The following is a 24,311-nucleotide window of genomic DNA, read 5'->3' as shown; positions in this document are numbered from 1 at the left end:
CTATGTGAGAATGCTGTTCATTGACTACAGCTCAGCGTTCAACACCATATTACCCTCAAAGCTCATCACCAAGCTAAGGATCCTGGGACTAAACACCTCCCTCTGCAACTGGATCCTGGACTTCCTGACAGGCTGTCCCCAGGTGGTGAGGGTAGGTAGCAACACATCTGCCACGCTGGTCCTCAACACTGGAGCCGCCCAGGGGTGCATGCTCAGTCCCCTCCCTCCTGTACTCCCTGTTCACCCACGACTGCATGGCCAGGCACGACTCCAACACCATCATTAAGTTTGCTGACGACACAACAGTGGTAGGCCTGATCACCGACAACGACGAGACAGCCTATAGGAAGGAGGTCAGAGACCTGGCCGGGTGGTGCCAGAATAATAACCTCAACGTAACCAAGACTAAGGACTACAGGAAAAGGAGCACAGAGCACGTCCCCATTCTCATCGACGGGGCTGTAGTGGAGCAGGTTTAGAGCTTCAAATTCCTTGGTGTCCACGTCAACAACACACTAGAATGGTCCAAACACACCAAGACAGTCGTGAAGAGGGCACGACGAAGTCTATTCCCCCTCAGGAAACTAAAGATTTGGCATGGGTCCTGAGCTCCTAAAAAGGTTTTACAGCTGCAACATTGAGACCATCCTGACTGGTTGCGTCACTGCATGGTACGGCAATTGCTCGGCCTCCGACCGCAAGGCACTTCAGAGAGTAGTAGTACAGCAATGGGGCAAAGCTGCCTGCCAATCAGGACCTCTACACCAGGCGGTGTCAGAGGAAGGCCCTAAAAATTGCTAAAGACCCCAGCCACCCCAGGCATAGACTGTTCTCTCTACTACCACATGGCAAACGGTACCGGAGTGCCAAGTCTAGGACAAAAGGCTTCTCAACAGTTTTTACCCCCAAGCCATAAGACACCTGAACAGGTAACCAAATGGTTACCTGGACTATTTGCATTGTGTGCCTCCCCCAAGCCCTCTTCTACGCTGCTGCTACTCTCTGTTTATCTTTTATGCATAGTCACTTTAACTATACATTCATGTACATACTACCTAAATATTGGCCCGACCATCCAGTGCTCCCACACATTGGCGATCTGCATTGTCTCACCACTCGCCAACCCCTCTTTTTACTCTTCTGCTACTCTCTGTTCATCATATATGCATAGTCACTTTAACAATACCTACATGTGCATACTACCTCAATAAGCCTGACTAACAGCTGGTTGTGTATAACCTTGCTACCATTATTTGTAAATGTCTTTCTAAGGTTGTTTTATTTGTTTACTTACACACACACACCATTTTTTTCTTCTTTCACACCATTGGTTAGAGCCTGTAAGTAAGCATTTCACTGCTCCCAAGGTTCACCTTCCAATTCGTTCGCGGAATTATCACTAGTTCTAGTGCAGAAAACATGGTAATTAACCATGTTGAATATTGGCCTGTTGGAAACTACACCTCCCTACCACATTGCACACTTCAGACTTGATCTGATTTATCTCTACAGAAACGACACATCGAGCTCTCAGGAAAAAATACGCAACGATTATGGAATTCAAATAATTGCACCGACGTCGGTCAAATAGCCAATTTTTGGGGGTTAATCGCTTAGCACTATCGGCCACTTTAGTTGTGATACAAACCTTATCAAAACATATAGGCTACATGATGCATGTGACTATGATTTAGAAAACGTCTGTGGGGGACAAAATAATCATACGCTGTTTCTTGACTTAAATTGCACCCGCTGGGTTATCATTCACAAGTGATAATATTCTCTCACACATCAGACTATTCTCAGTTTTATCTTGACATATATTATTTAGTATATGTTAAATTAAGTTTTGATTTAGAATGGGGGCATTATCATGCACCTGTCGGAACAGGGGAAAAGACTTGCATAGCCTATAGAAATGCTGTGCTACATGGCCTTATAGGAAACGTATATAATTATATGCATCAACCAGCGATCAGGAGCTGGCTTTCGCTGAGCAACAGGTGATCCTATTCCACTCAAACTCTGAATGCCAGGGCTCTCGTGAAGTGTTAAATTTGATTTTCAATCACATTTATGTCAGTGTGATTAGAGGGACTATAGAATGCTGAGAACCAGGCTATTAGCGACTGGCCTTTGGCAAGTTTGGTAGGCTACTAATGACCATCCGCAGCATCGGAGTGCAGTTTTGGCGAAACCTACTTTCCGTGAATCAAGTCACGTGGAATTTGACTGCGGTCATGACTCGTGACTGCCAGTGTGTAGGTAAAATGGTCACCGTAACAGCCCTATTAACACCATAGACTGCTGAATTTGCTAAATAACTTTTCTTTCATTTTGATTCCAGCACAATTGAAAATGTGGCACGAATTTGCTTCAGCCTAGTCTCAATGAAGTGTTTAGTGTTGGACTAGCCATGTGCAACATGCACTCGCAGTTTCAAGCCTGCTTGAGTTCGCGGCAGGCGGACAAGCAACATCCACTGTCGTAGTGCAGCTGAAGCATGACGTGGAATGTGAAACTGAAGCTGGCTAGCTTTATAAAAGTCTAAGTTGATCTACTGTAGCTTGCTTCGTAGTATTCTACTCGATCTACCCAATTGAACGTTTATGGGAGATTCTGGAGTGGCACCTGTGATGGCATTTTCCACCACCATCAACAAAATGCCAAATTATGGAATTTCTCGAAACACGTGTGGATAATGTCCTGAGGTGTAATTGAAGTTGTTCTGGCTCCTGGTGGCCCAACACCCTATTAGGACACTATATATTGGTGTTTCTTTATGATGTTTCAACGCCGATACCTATTATTGGATGACCAAAAAAAGCCGATACCGATTAATCTTGACAGGTTTTTTTTGTATTTGTAATAATGACAATTAAAACAATACTGAATTAACACTTATTGTAACTTAATATAATACATCAATATCAATTTAGCCTCAAATAAATAATGAAACATGTTCAATTTGGTTTAAATAATGCAAAAACAAAGTGTTGGAGAAGAAAGTAAAACTGCAATATGTGCCATGTAAAAAAGCTAAGTTAAGTTCCTTGCTCAGAACATGAGAACATATGAAAGCTGGTGGTTCCTTTTAACATGAGTCTTCAATATTCCCAGGTAAGAAGTTTTAAGTTGTAGTTATTATAGGACTATTTCTCTCTCTACGATTTGTATTTCATATACCTTTGACTATTGGATGTTCTTATAGGCACTTTAGTATTGCCTTTGTAACAGTATAGCTTCCATCCCTCTCCTCGCTCCTCCCTGGGCTCGAACCAGAAACACATCGACAACAGCCACCCTCTAGGCAGCGTTACCCATGCAGAGCAAGGGGAACAACCACTCCAAGTCTCGGATCGAGTGACGTTTGAAACGCGCACCCCGCTAGCTAGCTAGCCATTTCACATCGGTTACACCAGCCTAATCTCGGGAGTTGATAGGCTTGAAGTCATAAACCGTGCAATGCTTGAAGAAATGCGAAGAGCTGCTGGCAAACGCACTAAAGTTCTGTTTGAATGAATGCTTACGAGCCTGCTGCTGCCTACCTCCGCTCGGTCAGACTGCTCTATTAAATCATAGACTTAATTATAAGATAATAGCACACAGAAATATGAGCGTTTGGTCATTAATATGGTCGAATCCGAAAACTATCATTTTGAAAACAAAACGTTTATTCTTTCAGTGAAATGCGGGTGGCATCCCTAAGTCTAAATATTGCTGTTACATTGCACAACCTTCAATATTATGTACAATTCTGGCAAATTAATTACGGCCTTTGTTAGGAATAAATGGACTTCACACAGTTTGCAACGAGCCAGGCGGCCCAAACTGCTGCATATACCCTGACTCTGCTTGCACAGAACGCAAGAGAGGTGACACAATTTCCCTAGTTAAAATAAATTCATGTTAGCAGGCAATATTAACTAAATATGCAGGTTTAAAAATATATACTTGTGTATTGATTTTAAAGAAAGGCATTGATGTTTATGGTTAGGTACATTGGTGCAACGACAGTGCTTTTTTTCGTGAATGAGCTTGTTAAATCATCACCCGTTTGTCGAAGTAGGCTGTGATTCGATGAGAAATTAACAGGCACCGCATCGATTATATGCAACGCAGGACAAGCTAGATAAACCATGTGTAGTTAACTAGTGATTATGTTAAGATTGTTTTATAAGATAAGTTTAATGCTACCTAGCAACTGCCCTCGCGTAACAGGTAGTTACCACGCAGGCTGCCACGCAGGCTCCTCGTTGAGTGCAATGTAAGGCCGGTGGTTAGAGCGTTGGACTAGTAACCGGAAGGTTGCGGGAAAACGAATCCCCAAGCTGACAAGGTAAAAATATGTCGTTCTGCCCCTGAACAAGGCAGTTAACGTTCCTAGGCCGTCATTGAAAATAAGAATGTGTTCTTAACTGACTTGCCTAGTTAAATAAAGGTGTACCAAAAAAAACTATTATGAAAACTTGAAATTGGCCCTAATTAATCAACCATTCTGATTAATCGGTCGACCTCTAATCTGTATATGGGCAGGCGGCATTGCCCGCTAGACGAGCCTCAGGCACTTGTTGAGCTCATTTAAGTGATTTTTCTCCTTGTCCTTTCCCCAGGTTTGTCACCCCACAGCAATGGGAGTGACTGTGGCTACTCTTCTAGCATGGAAGGCAGCGAGACTGGCTCACGGGAGGGATCTGACGTCGCCTGCACTGACGGAATCTGCAACCATGAGGAAGCAGGTTGGTCCATTTTTTTGTTGTGTGTGGTCCAAATAGTGATGCGTTTTTCCAAGCCTGGTGTTGCTGTCATTTGTCTAATTTTTTTTGTAAGACAGAATGTGGTGTATCTGGATAGGATGCCTGTCGGTCTCCTTTCTCACTGCTGCTGTGTCTTGTCATCTGAAGGAGACTACTTGTGTGGTCACCATCATAATCACTGTGATGAAGACGAGGAGGACGGGGTATACAGCTGTGTGGAGTGCTGGGCTAACTCTGAAGAAAACTTGAAGGGCAAGAAAAATGTTAAGAAAAGAAAGAACAATGGCTCGTTATGTAACGATCAGGTGAGATGAGAATTTAGTTTGATTTCACCATAGTAGGGATGTGATTTTTCCAGATCTTTCCATTTGTATAATTTAAATGGACCTTTCCCCTTGACAGTTTTTCCTTGTGTTATGTTAGTCTAGTCAGAGCTATGATTAGTACCCAATTCATTGCTAATCAGGTGACACTATTAAACAAAACTTTAAAACATGTATTTTCTCCAAAGGGTGGAAAAACAGAGGGTTGTGTGATGGAAGGGTACAGGAGAGGGAAAAACACTTCTACAACGTCACCTGTGTGCAGAACCAAAGAGACGTGTGCCAAGTTGTGCTGTGACACCTTTTCTAGCATTGCACTGCAGTTACCATGGGCAGGACATCAAAAGAACATGAGCCATTATCTGGAGGCAAACATGTGTGGTCAGGGGAACACCAGCACCAACAGTCTCATGAAACTACTGGTCAGTGAAATGTAAAAAAAAAAAAATGTAAAAGCTGTGATAATGACATCCAGCACTGAAGTGACTATCTGTACTCATTTTGAGTTCTCTATCAGTGTTGCTGTAGGATGTAAAACATTTATTCAGTGTGTGTGGTCCATTTTAACTATTTTCTACTGAAAACAGGACGACTCTGAAGTGACTTCAGACGAAGAGAACTGCCTCACGCAGGATGAGATCCAGTTGTTTGTGGATAGCAACAAGTCCTTCTACAACAACCGCCACCAGTACAGACAGCACCTGAAGGATAAATTTACCAAGTACTGCCGCGGCGGTGGAGAGTGGTTCGCTGCTGCCACCACCAGCGTCAATTAATGAATTCGCTGCTGTTGCACGACTCTACTGTCGTGAAGTCTTTTTAACACATGATTATTACCATTGCTCTGCGCGTACCGCCTTTAAAACAAATAGAAAAAAATCGAAGTACATTTTGGTCTGGTGTTTATTTTGTCCCCCACTCTGTAGTTGAAGTAAATGTGAATCTTAATTTCCCCCATGTGTTTATCTTCTCTCAATCTATCTCTGTCCCGACTGTTCACCTATCTTGTCACCTCTCCTCATTCACCTTGTCGCCCCATCTTTGTTCTCCTCCCTCCCAGCCTGACCAGTTTCTTTCTGGTCTCATTTTGTAGGGCTGATGGATTTATTTATTTTTTGTAGCACAGTAGATCTGATAATCAAGCTTGCAAGCTGTGACATTAGGATTTAAATGTTGGTAGTCAGTCCTGTGTTGTTTTTCTCGCATATTCATTTTTGTGTGTCTCGCTTATTACTCTGACACTTCATTTTAGTGGAATAAGTTGCACCAATAAATGTGTACATAAATGAAATGATCTGAATATAAAGATTTTACAGTAAGACAATGTGTAAGATTTACTAAATAAAAAATATTTATTAATATGCGTTTTGATAGTAGTTTGTGCTTCTGACCTGGCTACCTACCATGTGCTATGTTTTTGAATAACCAGTAGATGGTGTAATATGACAAGTTTAGCCTCACAGGCCTGTCATTGGGAGCTGACCGAAAGCACGGTACTTTGTTAGACTAATTATTCCATACCAATAACTTGTTATATTCCTCGGGTGTTTTCGGAGTTTTCCGTTTACACATGGAAAGTTTTGCAATAAAATCCCTCAAGTTTGCACTTTGGCTCCTGTTGGTTGCAAAAGAATGCAACATGCATGTGAATTTGAAGTAATGTGACCAGATTCTGGGAAATGTGTTGCTGGGGATAAATGTAATTGAACTATATTTAACGATCCATTTTTAAATTTACAGTCCTTTCAACTACAACACATACATAGATTACCCCTTGTTTTACTCTAACATACTGACGTTGAAGTGCGCAAGCAGTGTGGAGGCAATGATTGAATAACATGTATGTGTACATTTATTTTGCAACACTCGCGGGAGGCGGTGTGGTCATGTTAGCCTATGTAGTAATTTTAGAATCACCCAAATTTGGTAGCCTATACTGTTGGATTGTTTTTTTTTGCTGTTCATTTTTTTTTTGGTTCATTCGGTGTTGCAATTGAATCACTGATTAAATGAGTGAAGGCGAGATTACATTTTTTAAATGCAAATCCGATTTGATGCAGCTTTTGATTACGGAAATATCATCAATTTAACTACAGAGTTGCTACTTTTACTGGGACATTGCAGGGGACCACTCTTACCGGGGATAGGTCACAAATCAGGGACTTTGGTCACACGTTACATGATGACAGAGCTTACTACTGTTTTTCTATACTGTAGCAATGGACTCCTCTGACTAGTTACTTTGAGGATGGCATTGTCTCCTTAAAACACCAATTTTAAAGCATTAAATGTAGTTTGGGCCTTGTTCCATGTAAGGTTGAGATTACATTTACATTTACATTTAAGTCATTTAGCAGACGCTCTTATCCAGAGCGACTTACAAATTGGTGCATTCACCTTATGACATCCAGTGGGACAGTCACTTAACAATAGTGCATCTAAAACTTAGGGGGGGGTGGGGTGAGAGGGATTACTTAACCTATCCTAGGTATTCCTTAAAGAGGTGGGGTTTCAGGTGTCTCCGGAAGGTGGTGATTGACTCCGCTGTCCTGGCGTCGTGAGGGAGTTTGTTCCACCATTGGGGGGCCAGGGCAGCGAACAGTTTTGACTGGGCTGAGCGGGAGCTGAGCGGGAGCTGTACTTCCTCAGTGGTAGGGAGGCGAGCAGGCCAGAGGTGGATGAACGCAGTGCCCTTGTTTGGGTGTAGGGCCTGATCAGAGCCTGGAGGTACTGAGGTGCCGTTCCCCTATGGTAATTTGCAGTATAATTATACTTGAGTCAATCTAATCCTTTTGATTTTTTTTTATTCATATTTAAAATAAATCTACTAGCTACTTCAGAAACATGTCAAGGGCATTAAGGCTAATTCATCGAGGATTGGTATGCCAAAAGCATCTTAATTTAGCCAATATGCTTTTGGGAAACGTCCTGATTAGGGCAGTGGTTGGCTACATTTTCAAGACCAAGGATATTACTTTCTGTATTTTAACAAATTGATAACTCATGTGTGCTGCAGACGTCAGTATGCATGAGGAAATCCTATTCAAAACTACACAACGACCGCGTTTAGACAATATCAGACTATCATTGTACAGTATTTGTATTAAGGATCGCCATTAGCAGCTACTCTCCCTGGGCTGCAAACATATTAAGGCACTTACAGTACGTCATAACATTATTACGATACTACATATTTTGTATTGATATACTATCTGTATATAATGCACACAAAGAAATGTATGTCTATGTTTGTCAGTATGAAGATTACACTGAGCACAGAGACCGTTTCAGACTCATCGTTTCATACAAAACAAAAACGCATCGTGATCCAGGAAGCAACATTTAGACGATTTACATATATTTTAACCAACCGAAGAGCAATACAAACATACTAATCCCGCCTCTATTAGAAAATGACCAATAGTGATCCAGTAAGAAAACTTCCGCTGCAGTAGCAGGACGTGTTCATTTGTACAAGCTATTCTGAAAGAATTACCGCGGCTGTTGAGGTGAAGTCTATGAAATACGTGATGTCTTAAATTGTTTAATCAGTGAAAGACGATCGAAGTGTTCCGATTTCGTGTGATATGTGAACCGTTTAGAGCTATATGTACGAATGATAGAAAAGTAACAGTTGCGTGTTATCAGTTTAGGAATTTCGTTCGCTAGCAGTAGCTACTTAGCTAGCAAGCCACCTTGAGGTCCTGTCTCTTTCTTGACATTCTAGCCTGTATTGTGGTATGGGTTCCTAGCTTGACGACGAAACTTAGTACAGTGTCCTTTCATTACCTTTTCGCATTGGTTTAATATAAAATCAGTTGTTACGACGATAAAGATTGTCTGTAGAAGAAAGTGGCCTTTCAAGGACGACAGAACGTTATCAGTGGCTTTTACAAGAAGATCCCAAAACCAACTATCATGAACGGGTTCAGCACAGAAGAAGACAGTCACGATGGACCTCCGGCTCCGCCGTTTTACGGCCAGACTTGTTGTTTGATTGAGGACGGTGAGCGCTGCGGACGATCAGCTGGAAACGCTTCCTTCAGCAAGCGGATCCAGAAAAGCATATCGCAGAAAAAACTAAAGCTGGACATCGACAAAAGTGTAAGTGTGTATTTCTAACTAGTTCCAACTATGTGACGAGGTAGCCAGCTAGCCCCGTAGACATTCCCACTGACAGTTTGCTAGGCAATAATATGCTAATCGCGCACGCTTGCAGCTTGTTGGCAAATTCAACCACACTTATCTATTTGCTATTGTTTTACACTTGTCCTGCGCCATAATCACGAAACATTGGATTTCTCTGATTGCTTATGGCTTCATTTGGATTAGTTTGTGGAACATCAAACAAGGAGGACCTCCAATCCTTGGCTGTTTCATCGAGAAGGTCCACCAACGCGTTTACTACATCCCGCGCCCACTGCCATTTATGCTGCTAGCTGGCCAGGCGACCGGCAGTGTCCTTCGCCTCCTCTCCGCAGATTTTAACGTTTAGCGAGTTTCGGGTTGACTCACAAACTAGCTACTTCCCTCGCTGTAACATTAATAGAACTGCGGTAAAACAGTGCTCGGTTAGGCGGTGGCGAAGAACACTGTCTAAGGGGGTGTCCTAGCTAAGCAAGCAGCCTTCTTCTTCGGTGGGGGTTTCCAACGTTGGTGCATTACCGCCACAGGACTGTTCTGGCTGGTGTGTCAGAGACGGCGCTTAACAACCCAATGGCAGTGGGCGCGGCATGTTTAGAACCGCAGTCTGCGGATAGACAATTTGGGTTCACCCTGCATAGCTAGTGGTGCACGACTCGAGTATGTTTGGAGTCGAAAAGAGTCGACTCTTGCTGGCCTCCCAAAACACGGTGCACACATACTCACAACCTCACTATACTGTTGCGGAGACTTTACTAGGAAGACAACATTTGCGTTCTAGAGGACTGACATGAACATGATGCTGCCCATTTGCCTATAAAAGGCCTAGTTTGTTTGAGTATAGGAGGTGATGTGTAGAAACTATAATAGTTCAGTGATATTTCTGCCGTGTGCAGCCTTGACTGATCCCATGGGATGATGTGGTGCACTCTATGCTGATAAGCTTATTCTTTGTTATGTTGTGGCCCTATTTGGACGGGTATCATGAGACGCTGATTTGGTAATTATTATCCAAGCATGTGCGATATTCCAGAGGATGATTCACACAAGATTGTTTTTTCCAAACTGCCCCCTGTAAAGTTTTTTTTTTTTTTACTCATATGACTGGAGCCTAGAGGTTTGTATTGTAGGTGTGAAGATATTTCAACATTTATAGACCATTAATAGGCTACACTGAAAACTCGTGCTTGGCTGCATTGAGTGGTCGTCTCCCGTAGGAGCTCGGCCTGTTAGAGGGCCTTTTAACAGATGCTCCCTGCGATACCAAGCTTGCCTCAGGGAAGCTAAGAGCCTGTTGGACGAACTTCTCACTAGTTAGATTCTTGTTAGAGGCTCCCCCCGAGCCTGGACATGAACAACATGGAGGAATCTGGGTTTGGCAACCCTCCCTCGGTGGAGCGGTCGCTGGCTAACAACTTCAGGCCCCTCCACTCCCTTGAAAGACGGAGCGCCTCAATTTTTCAGAAGCTGTTCCAGGACTCTGTATTGCAGGCATATCAGGCTGAGCTACTGGAGGATGTGGGGAATTGGACTCGGACACCCTAGACCCAAATGCGTGGGAGGAGGTCTGTATGATTACAGACCAAAATCTCTGTGCCTCAGGCTAGGCACCTGAACCAGGTCAAAACTGTAGGGAAGCAGAGTCCCATAAAGCTATCTGGCACTCCTGAGTCCACAAAGCTATGGATATACCTAATTTGTTTGTTTTCTGCGATTTGGTTCACACAACTGGGCCACTTTCTGCTCTGCCTTCCCATCTTACAGGAGCAAGCAGCTTAGTACATATCCCCCTTCTCCTCCCCGTCATCTAAATGGATTTGAAGCTATTTAGAAAGTGACATCAATAAGGGATCATAGCTTTCACCTTTTTTTTAATACCCTGATGAAGACAGCTTGGCTGTCGAAACGTTGGTAATTACATTTTTGCATCTGAGCTCCTAGAGTGGGCGGCTCTCTTTTATTTTCAAGTATTCTACTCCGCTAGCCAGCACCTCGCCTAAATAGGTGTGTGTTTCTTTTTCTTCTAAATTCTATGTAATGGGAAATGTTTTGTACACTCTTATTCCTCTTATGTTAGGTCCGACACCTCTACATATGCGACTTCCACAAAAACTTCATCCAGAGTGTCCGTAACAAACGGAAGAGGAAGACGAGTGACGACGGAGGGGAGTCTCCTGATCATGATGTGGAGGTGCCAGAGGTAAAAGCCGGGGAAACGAGCACATTGTCCTCCCTTTAAATAATGTGTCTCTAAAGAATGTCACTGCTTCTCCTTGAAAAAGAAAAAACATCAAGTTGAGTAGATATGAAAAAGAACATAAGACGACTGTTGATGAAAAGGCCCAATAGCATGACAGTTCTATGCAATTCTTTTGTGTGAAACATAATTGATAGAGAGCAGTAAAATGTGCTTAATGATATTCAACGCTTAATGGATGCCACACCACTCTGTCCTCACAATGTGTGTCTCTGTGATGTTAGGTGGATCTGTTCCAGCTTCAGGTGAACACTCTGAGACGCTACAAGAGACACTACAAGCTCCAGACCAGACCTGGCTTGAACAAGGCCCAACTGGCTGAGGTAGGCCAATATTTACACTCGAGTCATTTAGCGTTCAATCTTATCCAGAGCGACTTAGTGTGTATTCAACTAAGATGGGTTTAGACAACCACATGTCACTGCAAGCAAAACAAATGTTAGTGAAACAAGTGCCATTAAGAAATGCAGCAATTTTGAGGGGCTTCCTGGTTTCCATTGCTACCGCACTTATTTCTCTGCTCCTTGAGTGGCATCTCAAGGGGGGGGCTGCCTCTTCTCTATCCTTCCTCCTGACGCTGACTGCTCAAGCCATTAATTCACTATTAGATCGCCTTAAAAAGTATATTTTAATACACTGAAGAAGTGTGGACCAGAATAAGGCTCTCCTCACTATATTGTTTCTGCACAATGATAAATGATACTAGTAGTGTGTTAATCAGGGAGCCAAATGAATGGCCCTTTCACTTGTTCGATTCCTGACGTTCACAAAAAGAGCCGTTCGTATAGTGGTTTTCTCTACAATCTCCAAAAAATGATTGTGATAGTCCATGAAATTCGTAGTATCTTCGCTGAAGACGGTAATTTGTCATTGCAGAAACAATATTTTATTTATTTTTGTATTTTATTTAAACTTTATTAAATAGGCAAGTCAGTTAAGAACAAATTCGTATTTACAATGACAGCCTACCAAAAGGCCTGCGGGGACGGGGTTTAAAAATCAAATATCAATAAGACAAAACCCATCACGACTAGAGACGCCACAACACTACATAATAAGAGACCTAAGACGACAACATAGCAAGGCAGCAACACATGACAAAACAGCAAGGTAGCAACACAACATAACAACATGGTAGCAACACAACTTGGTAGCAGCACAACATAACAACATGGTAGCAACACAAGATGGTAGCAGCACAACATGGTACTAACATTATTGGGAACAGACGAGAGGGCAAGAAGGTAGAGACAACAATACATCACGCAAAGCAGCCACAACTGTCAGTAAGTGTCCATGATTGAGTCTTTGAATGAAGAGATTGAGAGTGTGTGTTGCAGCTCGCTCCCGTTGCTAGCTGCAGCGAACTGAAAAGTGAGGAGTAGAGCCTCATTCTGGCCCACACTTTTTTCAGTGTATTAAAATATACTTTTTATGGCTATCTAATAGTTCATTAATGGCTAGAATGTCCTTTTTTTTTTAAAGAGCTTCTCAGGCCTTCTGCATAAAAATGATCCCGGGGAGGACCCCGGTCCCCCTAAGCAAGGGAACAGGAGTTTGTCTAACTCTGTTAAACACATGTACAAAATGATAATTTCTCTAAAAGTATGATGGTCATGACTTTCTTACATGAAAGGGGAGGTTAACTTGCCCCTAGACAATCTATCTGAGATCAACTTAAGTTTGTCATGGGATTTTTAAATGTATTTTTAACCACAGGGCCTACAGCAGTAATATGTTTGTAGTATGTCATAGACCGCTAACAGTGTACACTGCAGTGGGGTATCTATTCCAGCTAAAGACAAGCACCAGGCACAATATTTTACTTTGATGAATGTATTTATATATTGTTGTCCTATATGGAGTTTTTGCATTTTGTAATCTAGATGTACTTCATAATACTGGACTATTAAATACAATGGTCTGTTTTGATGCCAAGTCTCCCAGCGGCTATCCAAAACTAACTGCAACTTGCGAAACCAGTTTTGCCTGACATATTGGCCAAAGGGGAGCTGGCTAGTAGAGTAGAAAGCTTAAGTGCAAGACCCACAGGCAGGAGAAACTACTCGCATCCCTCTTGCAATCTCGTTCCTTGTCTAAATAAGCTTATTCCAACCTAATTATGGCTTGTACTGCTTCGTGTCAACATATCCAAATGACAAACGGTTCATTTGTTTATCGCCACAGTGATAGTAGGCAGGCTTTAAAAATCTTACATTACTGATTTTATACAGCAGTGCTGTCCTGTTAGTTTATATATATATATATATACACACAGCGCCATTTTCCAGCCAAGAGAGGAGTCACAAAAAGCACAAATAGAGAGAGAATTATTCACTAACCTTTGATGATTTTCATCAGATGACACTCATATGACTTCATGTTACACAATACATGTATGTTTTGTTTGATAAAGTTCATATTTATATAAAATCTGAGTTTACATTGGTGCGTTACGTTTGTTCCAAAACATCCGGTGATTTTGCAGAGAGCCACATCAATTTGCAGAAATACTCAAGTGTTGATGACAATTCAAGTGTTATGCATGGAACTTTAGATAAACTTCTCCTTAATGCAACCGCTATGTCAGATTTCAAAAAAGCTTTACCGAAAAAGCACACCTCGCAATAATCTGAGTAGAGCGCTCCGACAACAAAACAGCCAAACAGATATCCGCCATGTTGTGTAGTCAGCAGAAGTCAGAAATAGCATTATAAATATTCACTTACCTTTGTGCTTCATAAGAATGCACTCCCAGGAATCACAGTTCCACAAATGTTTGATTTATTCGATAAAGTCCCTCATTTATGTCCAAATACCACCTCGTTGTTTGCGTGTTTAGTACACAATCCAAAATCACGACGTGCTGGCATGTCCATGCGAAAGTTCAGACAAAGTTATATTACAGTTCGTAGAAACATGTCAAACGAAGTATAGAATCAATCTTTAGGATGTTTTTATAAGAAATGTTAAATAATGTTCCAAACGGAGAATTCCATTGACTGTAGAAAAACAATGGAACGCGAGTTAACTCTTACGTAAACGTGCTTCACGAACTCATGCCACTCTGCCAGACACCTGGCTCAAACAGCCCTTATTCGCCCCAACTTCACAGTAGAAGCCTCAAACAAGGTTCTAAAGACTGTTGACATCTCGTGGAAGCCTTAGGAGATGCAATATGACCAATATCCCACTATCTTCGATAACCTAAACCTCAGATTTCCCACTTCCTGGTTGGATTTTTTTCTCAGGTTTTTGCCTGCCATATGAGTTCTGTTATACTCAGACATCATTCAAACAGTTTTAGAAACAGTGTTTTCTATCCAAATCTATTAATAATATGCATATATTAGCAACTGGGTGTGAGTAGCAGGCAGTTTACTCTGGGCACCTTATTCATCCAAGCTACTCAATACTGCCCCCCCCCCCCAGTCCCAAAGAAGTTAATGAGCCTGTCATGTCATTAATGAAGCACAAGTCAACAGGTCCAAACAATTATTGTTCTCTACGTGCTGCCCCCATTGAGTGGAACTGTCAGCTCTGAATGGAGCTGGGTGAGACTAGGGCTGTGGCAGTCACAATTTAGTCAGCCGGTGATTGTCAAGCAAATCAAATAATTGTTGGTCTCATGGTAATTGACGTTTATGAACATAAACAAATTTAGCATCTCCTGGCTTCCACACAACTTACAAGCCACTGATGCAGACCTTTGGAACATCTACATTTTAAAAAGTCTAATAAATCCATGTAATAAAGCCTACAACTTCACAATAAATCCATGTAATAAAGCCTACAACATCACAATAAATCCATGTAGTAATATAGCCTACACCATCACAATAAATCCATGTAGTAATATAGCCTACACCATCACAATAAATCCATGTAGTAATATAGCCTACACCATCACAATAAATCCATGTAGTAATATAGCCTACACCATCACAATAAATCCATGTAGTAATATAGCCTACACCATCACAATAAATCCATGTAGTAATATAGCCTACACCATCACAATAAATCCATGTAGTAATATAGCCTACACCATCACAATAAATCCATGTAGTAATATAGCCTACACCATCACAATAAATCCATGTAGTAATATAGCCTACACCATCACAATAAATCCATGTAGTAATATAGCCTACACCATCACAATAAATCCATGTAGTAATATAGCCTACACCATCACAATAAATCCATGTAGTAATATAGCCTACACCATCACAATAAATCCATGTAGTAATATAGCCTACACCATCACAATAAATCCATGTAGTAATATAGCCTACACCATCACAATAAATCCATGTAGTAATATAGCCTACACCATCACAATAAATCCATGTAGTAATATAGCCTACACCATCACAATAAATCCATGTAGTAATATAGCCTACACCATCACAATAAATCCATGTAGTAATATAGCCTACACCATCACAATAAATCCATGTAGTAATATAGCCTACACCATCACAATAAATCCATGTAGTAATATAGCCTACACCATCACAATAAATCCATGTAGTAATATAGCCTACACCATCACAATAAATCCATGTAGTAATATAGCCTACACCATCACAAGGACTACCTGACATGATGACTCCTTGCTGTCCCCAGTCCACTTGGCCGTGCTGCTGCTCCAGTTTCAACTGTTCTGCCTTATTATTATTCAACCATGCTGGTCATTTATGAACATTTGAACATCTTGGCCATGTTCTGTTATAATCTCCACCCGGCACAGCCGGAAGAGGACTGGCCACCCCACATAGCCTGGTTCCTCTCTAGGTTTCTTCCTAGGTTTTGGCCTTTCTAGGGAGTTTTTCCTAGCCACCGTGCTTCTACACCTGCATTGCTTGCTGTTTGGGGTTTTAGGCTGGGTTTATGTACAGCACTTTGAGATATCAGATTTATATATTGAGATCTAAGAAGGGCTTTATAAATACATTTGATACAAACCTTATCAAATGATAGAGGCCTATGAGCTAGGCTACATGAGGTGTGCGACTAGGATCCGAAAGGTCCCCAAAAATAAAAAGGCATTGTTTCTTGCCTTACGCTGGGCATTATTCAAAAGTGATAATGTCATTCACAAGTGATATGTCATTCATAAGTGATAATATGTCATTCACAAGTGATAATATATACTTCACAAGTGATAGGCTAATATTGGTGAAATTTGTTTTGATTCAGAATGGACCATTATCATGCACCTGTCTCAACAGGGGTTGTGGGGAAAATACATGTCATCTATGCACTTAAATAGCAAATGGAGGACACTTTTCCCGTGGTTCATTATCAGGCAGGTCAGGTAGCCTATACTCCTGTTGGAAAGACAAGCAATGTGCTTAATATTAGGAATGTTGAGAAATAAATATAGTAGGCTTAGTCTATAGGATCCTCTTTTTAAGAGGCCATCACTCTGTTTTCTCAAGCAATTGCATAGCTTATAGAAATGTTGCACAAATAAACTCATGGGCTCTCATTAAGTGTTTGATTAGATTTTTGATTAGACTTGTATTGATGTCAGAGTGATTCGAGGGAATATAGAGTGCTGACTACAAGGCAGTTTTTGGTAGGCTACTTATGACCATCAGCAGCATCAGAGCTTGGAGAAGCTGAATTATTGTGACTAAACGGTCACATGGAATTTGACTGCCTTCATAACTCATGACCGCCGGTGTGACTACATAGAGGATGTTTTATTTCGCGTTTATTATTTTAAATCAAATTATCTGTTTGGCTTTATACATGAATTTATACGTGGAGTTCTGATCCTTGACAGAATTGTGGTCATTGATTTGGTTGGGAGCTAAAAGGATGCTTTAAACCGCACGCAGAGACATAAAAATGGTATCCAGGAGTTCATCTGTCTCTGGGGAAGTAGATCAAGGGCTTCCTTGCCAAAATCTCAAAGTATCCCTTTAACCAGACCGATGATCACACTTGGTCTTTGTTGGTCTTGCTTCCAGGGACGCAACTTTGATTTTAGAAGTGGAAGTTTTAATTTGATTTATCCTGTAGAATAAACGCTCCCAACAGCCTACCCGACCGCTTGGAGGTATCCGCATGGTCCTAAAGCACACCTGTGCCTTGTTATTTTTGTATTACATTCCAATGAAATAACTGGGGGACAAACGTTTAAATTCAGAATGTGGGGGGGGCATGTCCCCAGTGAAAGTTGTGCCCCTGACCATGCCACTAATCCTCACAACAATGTTTTTATTAAAATTGGGGAGAAAACAACTGGATGTTCAATCAATAGACTGATTAAACTGGCCTCTACCTTTCTATTGTCTTGCATACCACTTTGGATACAATGTAGTTCTTCTCTGTGATAACTAAATGATTTTGGCCTCAATGCAATGTTATTTGTTTTCAGACGGTCAGTCGCCACTTCCGGAATATCCCAGTGAACGAGAAGGAGACTCTCACATACTTCATTTATATGGTGAAGAGCAGCAAAAGCCGACTGGACCAGAAATCAGAGGGCAGCAAACAACTGGAATAAAGGCCACCGATAAGTCTTGGACATGTACACGTGTGTTTGATGAGGTGTTTCTGCCAGGCAGCCTAATCTGATTTCAGACCGTTGTCAAGACTCTCCGCAGGGTGATGTAATTCTGTAATGTGAATATGCCGATATGTACAAAACACGACGAGTATGAAGATATCAGCAACACGATAGAATGCAATGTCTGAGAACTGCCTTAAAGATTTGTTTGTATTTGTTTGTATTTTGCATGGACTGTTAACAACTTGAAGAAAGGCTTGTGTCCAACCAGAGAGTGTGCAAACTTAATATTTCAATAAACTGGTCATGGAGCATTTTGTGAATGAAAAGATGGTGGATAAGGTTTTGGGAAGTGTTGCACATTTTCTGGTGTCCAACTAGAATTAAGCAATAAGGCCCGGGGGGGTGTGGTCTATGGCCAATATACCACAGCTAAGGGCTGTTGTTATGCATGACGCATCGCGGAGTGACTGGACACAGCCCTTAGCCGTGGTATATTGGCCATATCACACAAACCCCAGAGGTGCCTTATTGCTATTATAAACTGGTTATCAAGTAATTAGAGCAGTATACCACAGCTGTCGGCCAATCAACATTCCGGGCTCGAACAACCCAGTTTTATAATACTCATCCAGTGGTATGACATACATGGGAAGACTGAAGTTGAATGATGCAGCATTTGGCCCTGACCCTTTTTTACATCGACTTGACCTGCTCTTTCCCGTCTAATACACTGAAACACACACATACTGCAGAGTGAAATGGCATTTCAGTGAACACCAAGCTCTTTTCAAGTATTGGTGGAAATGTTACGTCTGACTCTTTTCTTTACATTTTCTACTTTTTTGTGAGATGTCAGTACTTTAGTTCATCCTTGATTGTCAGGTCTCTGTGAAGTTGTCTCTGGTGGAAAGTAACTTTCAGTCTGTATTCATTTTCATGGTTTCAGCTTTTGAGACTAATTTAAAGCAATTAATTGAACTTGTTCATTAGGGGTTTAAAATGCATTATTATTATTACTTCTACTATTATATTGTTTGAGAAGAATTGTTGCTGTACTAACACAAACACGTAGAACGTCTCAACTTGAGCGCAATGAACCATATTTGAACCACCTAAATAGTTTTCAGGGCAGCACACAAAGCACTGGCTGGACTTTGCCTTCGTGTTCACAATACATTTGTTCTATTCTATTGCAATGTATTTCTGTGGAATCATGTCACCCTCAGCTGTCAAATCTTTCCTCTCCTGGCACAGTGTTGAAATGATGTGTCTCGTGGGCACACAACCACACGATAACACTACCTACCGCTTCCAGTCGCTGGTTGAAGATGGGAGTTGTAATAAATATATAATATGTTTTTGCTTTCCCCCAGTCACTAATTGGGGTTTTCTTGTTCACTTCAACACTGCTGTGTGCTCGCTGTTTTGTTTGTCAGTGGTCTCTTCACAGATGATGCTATGCCTTAGTATTGATTAGGTTCTCTGTCCCAGACCTTATTTAAGTAATAAGTTATGTCTACTGTTTTCCATCTTACACCATCAATTAGTCATGTCTGTGTCATTTGCTGAACTATGGATGACTTTGTTTTTGCTTGTAGCTTTGTAGTGCCAGATTTCCCTCTTCTGTTTCCCTCATATATTTTAGTATATTGGCTGTGCTGCTTAACCCAATTGTTGTATTATATAAGACACGTTTATTTAAATATGGCTGCTTATTGCTTTTAATAAATGTATTGTACATAATGGCTTGTCTTTTTGTTTATTGTTGGGCAGTCATTCCATTTTCTGATTAGTGGGTGGATGGAATTAGTGACTGGATAAAATTTCTCTCCTTTCATGCTTTTTCAACCATAGATGAAGGAGTAGCTGGGAGACTTAAGTAGTTGTACTAAATGGAGGGATATATTTTTTTAAATGCCTCAGATTGCTCTGAGGCCAGGTTGCTCTGTGTTACTAGATCCACCACCAGGTGTCTAGCAGCATCCTGTTGGGGCCCCAGTGGTCAAGCAGAAACGAGGCTAGACCTGCCTTTCTGCCTGCCTGCCTACCTACCTGCCTACCTACCTACTGCTCTATGCAGGTCACAAGACTTAAACCTCTATACTTTTATGATACTGTCTATTTTAGGTTTCTAAAAACACACGTAGGCCTAATATATATATTTAATTCAGTTATAAGGACAATTAAAAATGTCTAGCCTGCCTAGCCCTTTCTCCCTGCAATAATTTAGTCCATGCACGAGTAGGGCTATGTCCAAAATTGCGGCGCTAATATCAGGAAATAAGGACATTGCTCAGGCTGTATATTTTGCATTTCCCGACACAGGCTGTGGAATATAAGGTTTCCTGCATGCTACTAATTACTGTCATAGCCTACAACACCTTTTCAGTGAGTTTCCGCATAGGCGAATTTATATACTTTGCATTGATGTTGGGCATGTAGGTTGGAGAATGACATGTTTGTTTTTCAAAGAAATATTGCCTGAGCATGATTGGTTGATGAGCAATGAACGCGCACAGATGCACACCGTTGCTCGAGGAACTCCTTTCTTGTGGAGAACTAAGTTAGACCACATAGGTTATACATTATACAATATAAGGATTTAGGTTTTGGCTCTCCCTCTTTAGCCCAATAATTATTTATTCTGGCCAATTTGATTGTTTTTCCTCTCTGATGTAGAACGTGTTGTCATGTATGACTAGGCTTCTGCAAATAGCCTATTCCAAACTAATAATATTCTGACCTATAAGCAAATCTTTGTTCATAGGCTATATACACTGTATGTTTATCATTGAAATAATAGCCTACATCTCTTAATTCGATTATTATATCCCATAGGATATACTTTGATTGATTGATTGACTGATTGATTGATTGATGGGACTACTTTCTTGTGAGCTGTTCGATCGAAAGAACGCTCTCTTAGTTTAGGTGAAATAGCATGCATCTGTCCCAGCCCCAGAAAGGAATACAACCGTAAATTGAAAAATATTTGTTTCGTCTACATTTGGATAATATCATTTGATTGCTGTAGATATACTGATCAATAATTAATTTCTCAATTTGGTAAATATCGTGTAGAGCCAATCAAATGATTTAGCTCACACCATCGAACCATGCGGGTACCCTGAAAGAAAATAGCCTATAAAATCACAAATGGCATTATGGCTAGAAATATCGAGAGCTTGGGACGATAACGTTCTATCTTTAAAAAATATTCTGAAATAGTTGGCTTTAAAAGTCCCGAACACTCATTGGTATAAATGATGTCAGCAAATTTTCATATTGTACTCTTTTGAATTTAACCACGTGAATTAGGGTATTTAGAGTAGACTATAAGTTAGCCTTGTTCTGTTCCATGTTCTATGTCAATAACTCAATTTGGACAAAAATACAGATCGAACCTTAGTCCTACCACTGTTAATTGTCCTCCGGAAACACACTTGAGCATGTATTTTCATATTTTATAGTACTGCAACTCAAAACCTTAAATTATATAGTAAGCCTACATCACCAAAAAACAAAAGTTTTAATAAATAAAACAAGAATGTGTCCTCATAAAGCAAATTAATAATTGCCTAGATCTATGCATATCAATATTTGTATAGCCTACCTAATCATTGTGTTGAACAACTGACTGATTTCATTGCCGTTTTAAAGATTTTGTGATAAATTAAGTCATTATGAATATAATTTCACATTGAATTCATAAGAAGAAAACTATCAAAACCAAATACCAATAGTCCAATAGTTGGCCTTTACCGGGTATCATTTCGAAGTAGTATAAACCTGTGCGTTCCATTGTTTTTTAACAGATAGGTTATTGCTGAGTGTATTAGTTTTCTATTTCAAACGAACGGTTAAATTCATTTGAGGTAGATTCAACATTATTCTTTACAAGACATAGCACGACAGTAAGTCGACTCTACTACAACAAGACCAATGCAAAGCGGGAAAAAATAATGCTGAACAGCATTGCCCCATAACCGTGAGGCATAAAGAAACACCTCGAATATCCCAGTCTCTCCGTTCGTTGTTGTGGCCTATCCACAACCAAAACGATTTATACAACTATACAACTTTCATTTAAGTTCGCTCAGACGACAAATGACAAAGACACGTTTAACAGGCAGTTGTTGAAATATTTGCATAATATTGCATTTTACCAAGTCCACCTTGTTTGAATTTAAACATTGCACGTATATACAGTAGATGAGTATAAGTGGTTGTATTCCTTGCAGCGACGTGCTTGAATACGGAGTCTTTGAGTGGGTTGCATGTTCAGAGGTCAAAACATTCACTGGTTCAGTTCCAAAGCCCAGACTTGCTGAGGCCAACCTGTCCGTCCTTTGAACTTTTTCTCGTTTCCTAATGACTCTTGCAGGCCATCGTTCTGTGAAATAAAATAAAAAATGTAGTCAATATTGACATAAGCACTCTGCAATTGTAATAGACTGATTTTAAACTCAATGTAAAATGACATGGCCTGAATAAAAAATTTAAAAACACTTAGGCCTATTCCATGTTCACATTAACAACCAGAGGTCGGATAATGTTATAATGTTTATCTTTATAGGCCTTTTCAGGCTTGTTCAATTGAGCTCAAAGTATAATTTCTCTGACATGGGATTGCTCTAAACTGTGAAATGTTTTCGCTTACAGAGCCAACAAACACAATTGAATTTAACAAATGTAATAGGCCTACACAGTAATTACAACATTATGGCCTCAACGTTGTTTCAACATAAAGCCACAATCACGAAGGTGCATATTACATCATATTCCGTAATATAAGACACATAAGACACTCAATAATTAAGACAATAATTGAGATTGATGGCAGAACATCATGATCCTAATTCCAATAAATAATTTTTACAATGCTGCTATAGTTTGCAGAATATGAATTTAGATTTTTGGAACAGTAAAATATTATCACCATATATCTTAGGTTTATGCAAAAAAATAATAGGCTGCTTATTAAAATAGTTCACATAGCCTACCGTTTCCCGTTTCCGTTTCAAATCTCTATCATATTTCTTGATTTCGGCCTTGAATCCCTCCGTCTCCCCAGTGTCTTTAGCCAGCACGTCCATTAGGTAGGAAATGTAACTTGTTGCTAGTCGTAACGTTTTAATTTTGGACAGTTTCGTATCTACCGGTACATTTGGTATACATTCTCTCAGTTCGGTGAACGCGGTGTTGATGCTCTCCGTCCTTCTCCGCTCCTTCTTCGGCCCTGATGCTCTCCTCTTCCCCATGCACGCGGAGAGAGCGTCCAGCTGGCTTTCTTGCGCCGGACCCGGAGCCCCGAACTCCGTGGAGTAAGGCATCTGGATCTGGAAGTCAGAGTTGACTTCGCCATGGTTCACCACCCAGTTTTGGAAGTAGGGATAATCTTGATGACACCTCTGGACGAATGGAAACGTCTCGTGCATCAGATGATGATGCTGGTAGCTCCCAATAAGGTTCATTTTTACAATAAATAAAAATCTCCACCGGTCTGCAGGTCTTTTGGAGTCTTGCGGTTGGTGACACTAGTCAGTGACCTATGCTATAGTGAACAGGGGAAAGTGACATTCGCGAATGATGTTCCAATCGACATACGAAGACCTTCACTATTACAAATAGGCCCACAAACACACAAGACAACTAGCACACGTTTTAAACATTTATCATCAAAAAAGGGTGTCAAATTGGTTGAGATCTGTCGTTGACATTCTGATACGTTTAAAGTGAGGTAGACCTAGTATAATCCAGACAGGTTTTGGCAATCTCGAGTGCACAATTTTGTTTTGGGAATGCGCTCTTTTGCGCAATAAATTTGACGGTAATGAAGGTGCGGGCCCATAGGTTTATATGGTTTCGGACGTGACAGAACGAACAGTCAGCCAATAGCGTGAGAATGCTGAAGGTTTGGGTGGAGAGTGTTTGATGCCACGTTCAAACAACTGGGAACTCGGAACTCAGAAATTTCCAACTTCCGACTTCTGTGTGTCCAGCTGGAAACTTGAAAAAAACGAGCTCCGACTTGGAAAAATCGTTATGAATGATCATTCAACTCGGAAGTGCAAGTTGGATACTCTGGTATCTTTCTAGAGCTTCGTCTTTCCGAATTATAGATCACTGACTTTACGTTTTTCCGAGTTCCCAGTTGTCTTGAAAGGACCATGAGAGCAGAGAAGTCCGCGAGGTTAAGGGCGCGCTCCTCTGCCCAGGCTTTGCCAACGTATGTCAGATCTTACCACGCCTGGATAGGTATTTTACGGATCAGCTAACCACATCATATGTTATAGCAATAC

General features: G+C 40.9%; 3 protein-coding genes across 6 annotated transcripts in view; 2 read left to right on the top strand and 1 right to left on the bottom strand.

Moving 5' to 3' along the window:
* LOC123999730 (gametogenetin-binding protein 2-like) overlaps positions 1 to 6,439 on the top strand; it is a 51,870-nt gene extending 45,431 nt beyond the window's left edge. For all 4 annotated transcript variants that reach the window (XM_046305759.1, XM_046305760.1, XM_046305756.1 and 1 more), the window contains 4 exons: positions 4,614 to 4,739; positions 4,905 to 5,062; positions 5,269 to 5,502; positions 5,668 to 6,439. In XM_046305759.1, the coding sequence (XP_046161715.1) occupies positions 4,614 to 4,739; positions 4,905 to 5,062; positions 5,269 to 5,502; positions 5,668 to 5,856 (707 nt within the window). In that variant the 3' untranslated portion in view covers positions 5,857 to 6,439. The remainder of the gene's footprint in view (positions 1 to 4,613; positions 4,740 to 4,904; positions 5,063 to 5,268; positions 5,503 to 5,667) is intronic.
* A 2,081-nt stretch (positions 6,440 to 8,520) lies between these two features.
* Positions 8,521 to 19,752, top strand: LOC123999420 (histone deacetylase complex subunit SAP30L-like). The gene is made up of 4 exons (XM_046305202.1): positions 8,521 to 9,184; positions 11,301 to 11,423; positions 11,705 to 11,803; positions 17,875 to 19,752. Exons 1-4 carry the CDS (start codon positions 8,999 to 9,001, stop codon positions 18,001 to 18,003), a joined length of 537 nt encoding a protein of 178 aa, XP_046161158.1. The 5' UTR covers positions 8,521 to 8,998; the 3' UTR covers positions 18,004 to 19,752.
* A 1,767-nt stretch (positions 19,753 to 21,519) lies between these two features.
* On the bottom strand, positions 21,520 to 23,828 carry LOC123999419 (heart- and neural crest derivatives-expressed protein 1-like). Its single transcript, XM_046305201.1, has 2 exons — positions 23,013 to 23,828; positions 21,520 to 22,402 (listed from the first exon to the last, which is right to left on the bottom strand). Exons 1-2 carry the CDS (start codon positions 23,481 to 23,483, stop codon positions 22,307 to 22,309), a joined length of 567 nt encoding a protein of 188 aa, XP_046161157.1. The 5' UTR covers positions 23,484 to 23,828; the 3' UTR covers positions 21,520 to 22,306.
* Positions 23,829 to 24,311: the final 483 nt, after the last annotated feature.

The sequence above is a fragment of the Oncorhynchus gorbuscha genome, linkage group LG16, assembly GCF_021184085.1.
Source record: "Oncorhynchus gorbuscha isolate QuinsamMale2020 ecotype Even-year linkage group LG16, OgorEven_v1.0, whole genome shotgun sequence".
Classification (NCBI taxonomy): domain Eukaryota; kingdom Metazoa; phylum Chordata; class Actinopteri; order Salmoniformes; family Salmonidae; genus Oncorhynchus; species Oncorhynchus gorbuscha.
Note: the sequence above shows the minus strand (reverse complement) of the source record. Positions and strands in the feature narration are given on the sequence as shown.

Coding starts and splice junctions, on each gene's coding strand:
- LOC123999420 (XM_046305202.1), top strand. CDS start 8,999: ATGAACGGGTTCAGCACAGAAGAAGACAGTCACGATGGACCTCCGGCT. Junction 9,185..11,300: donor AGCTGGACATCGACAAAAGT/GTAAGTGTGTAT, acceptor CTCTTATGTTAG/GTCCGACACCTCTACATATG. Junction 11,804..17,874: donor ACAAGGCCCAACTGGCTGAG/GTAGGCCAATAT, acceptor ATTTGTTTTCAG/ACGGTCAGTCGCCACTTCCG.
- LOC123999419 (XM_046305201.1), bottom strand. CDS start 23,483: ATGAACCTTATTGGGAGCTACCAGCATCATCATCTGATGCACGAGACG. Junction 22,403..23,012: donor TGAAACGGAAACGGGAAACG/GTAGGCTATGTG, acceptor TTTATTTCACAG/AACGATGGCCTGCAAGAGTC.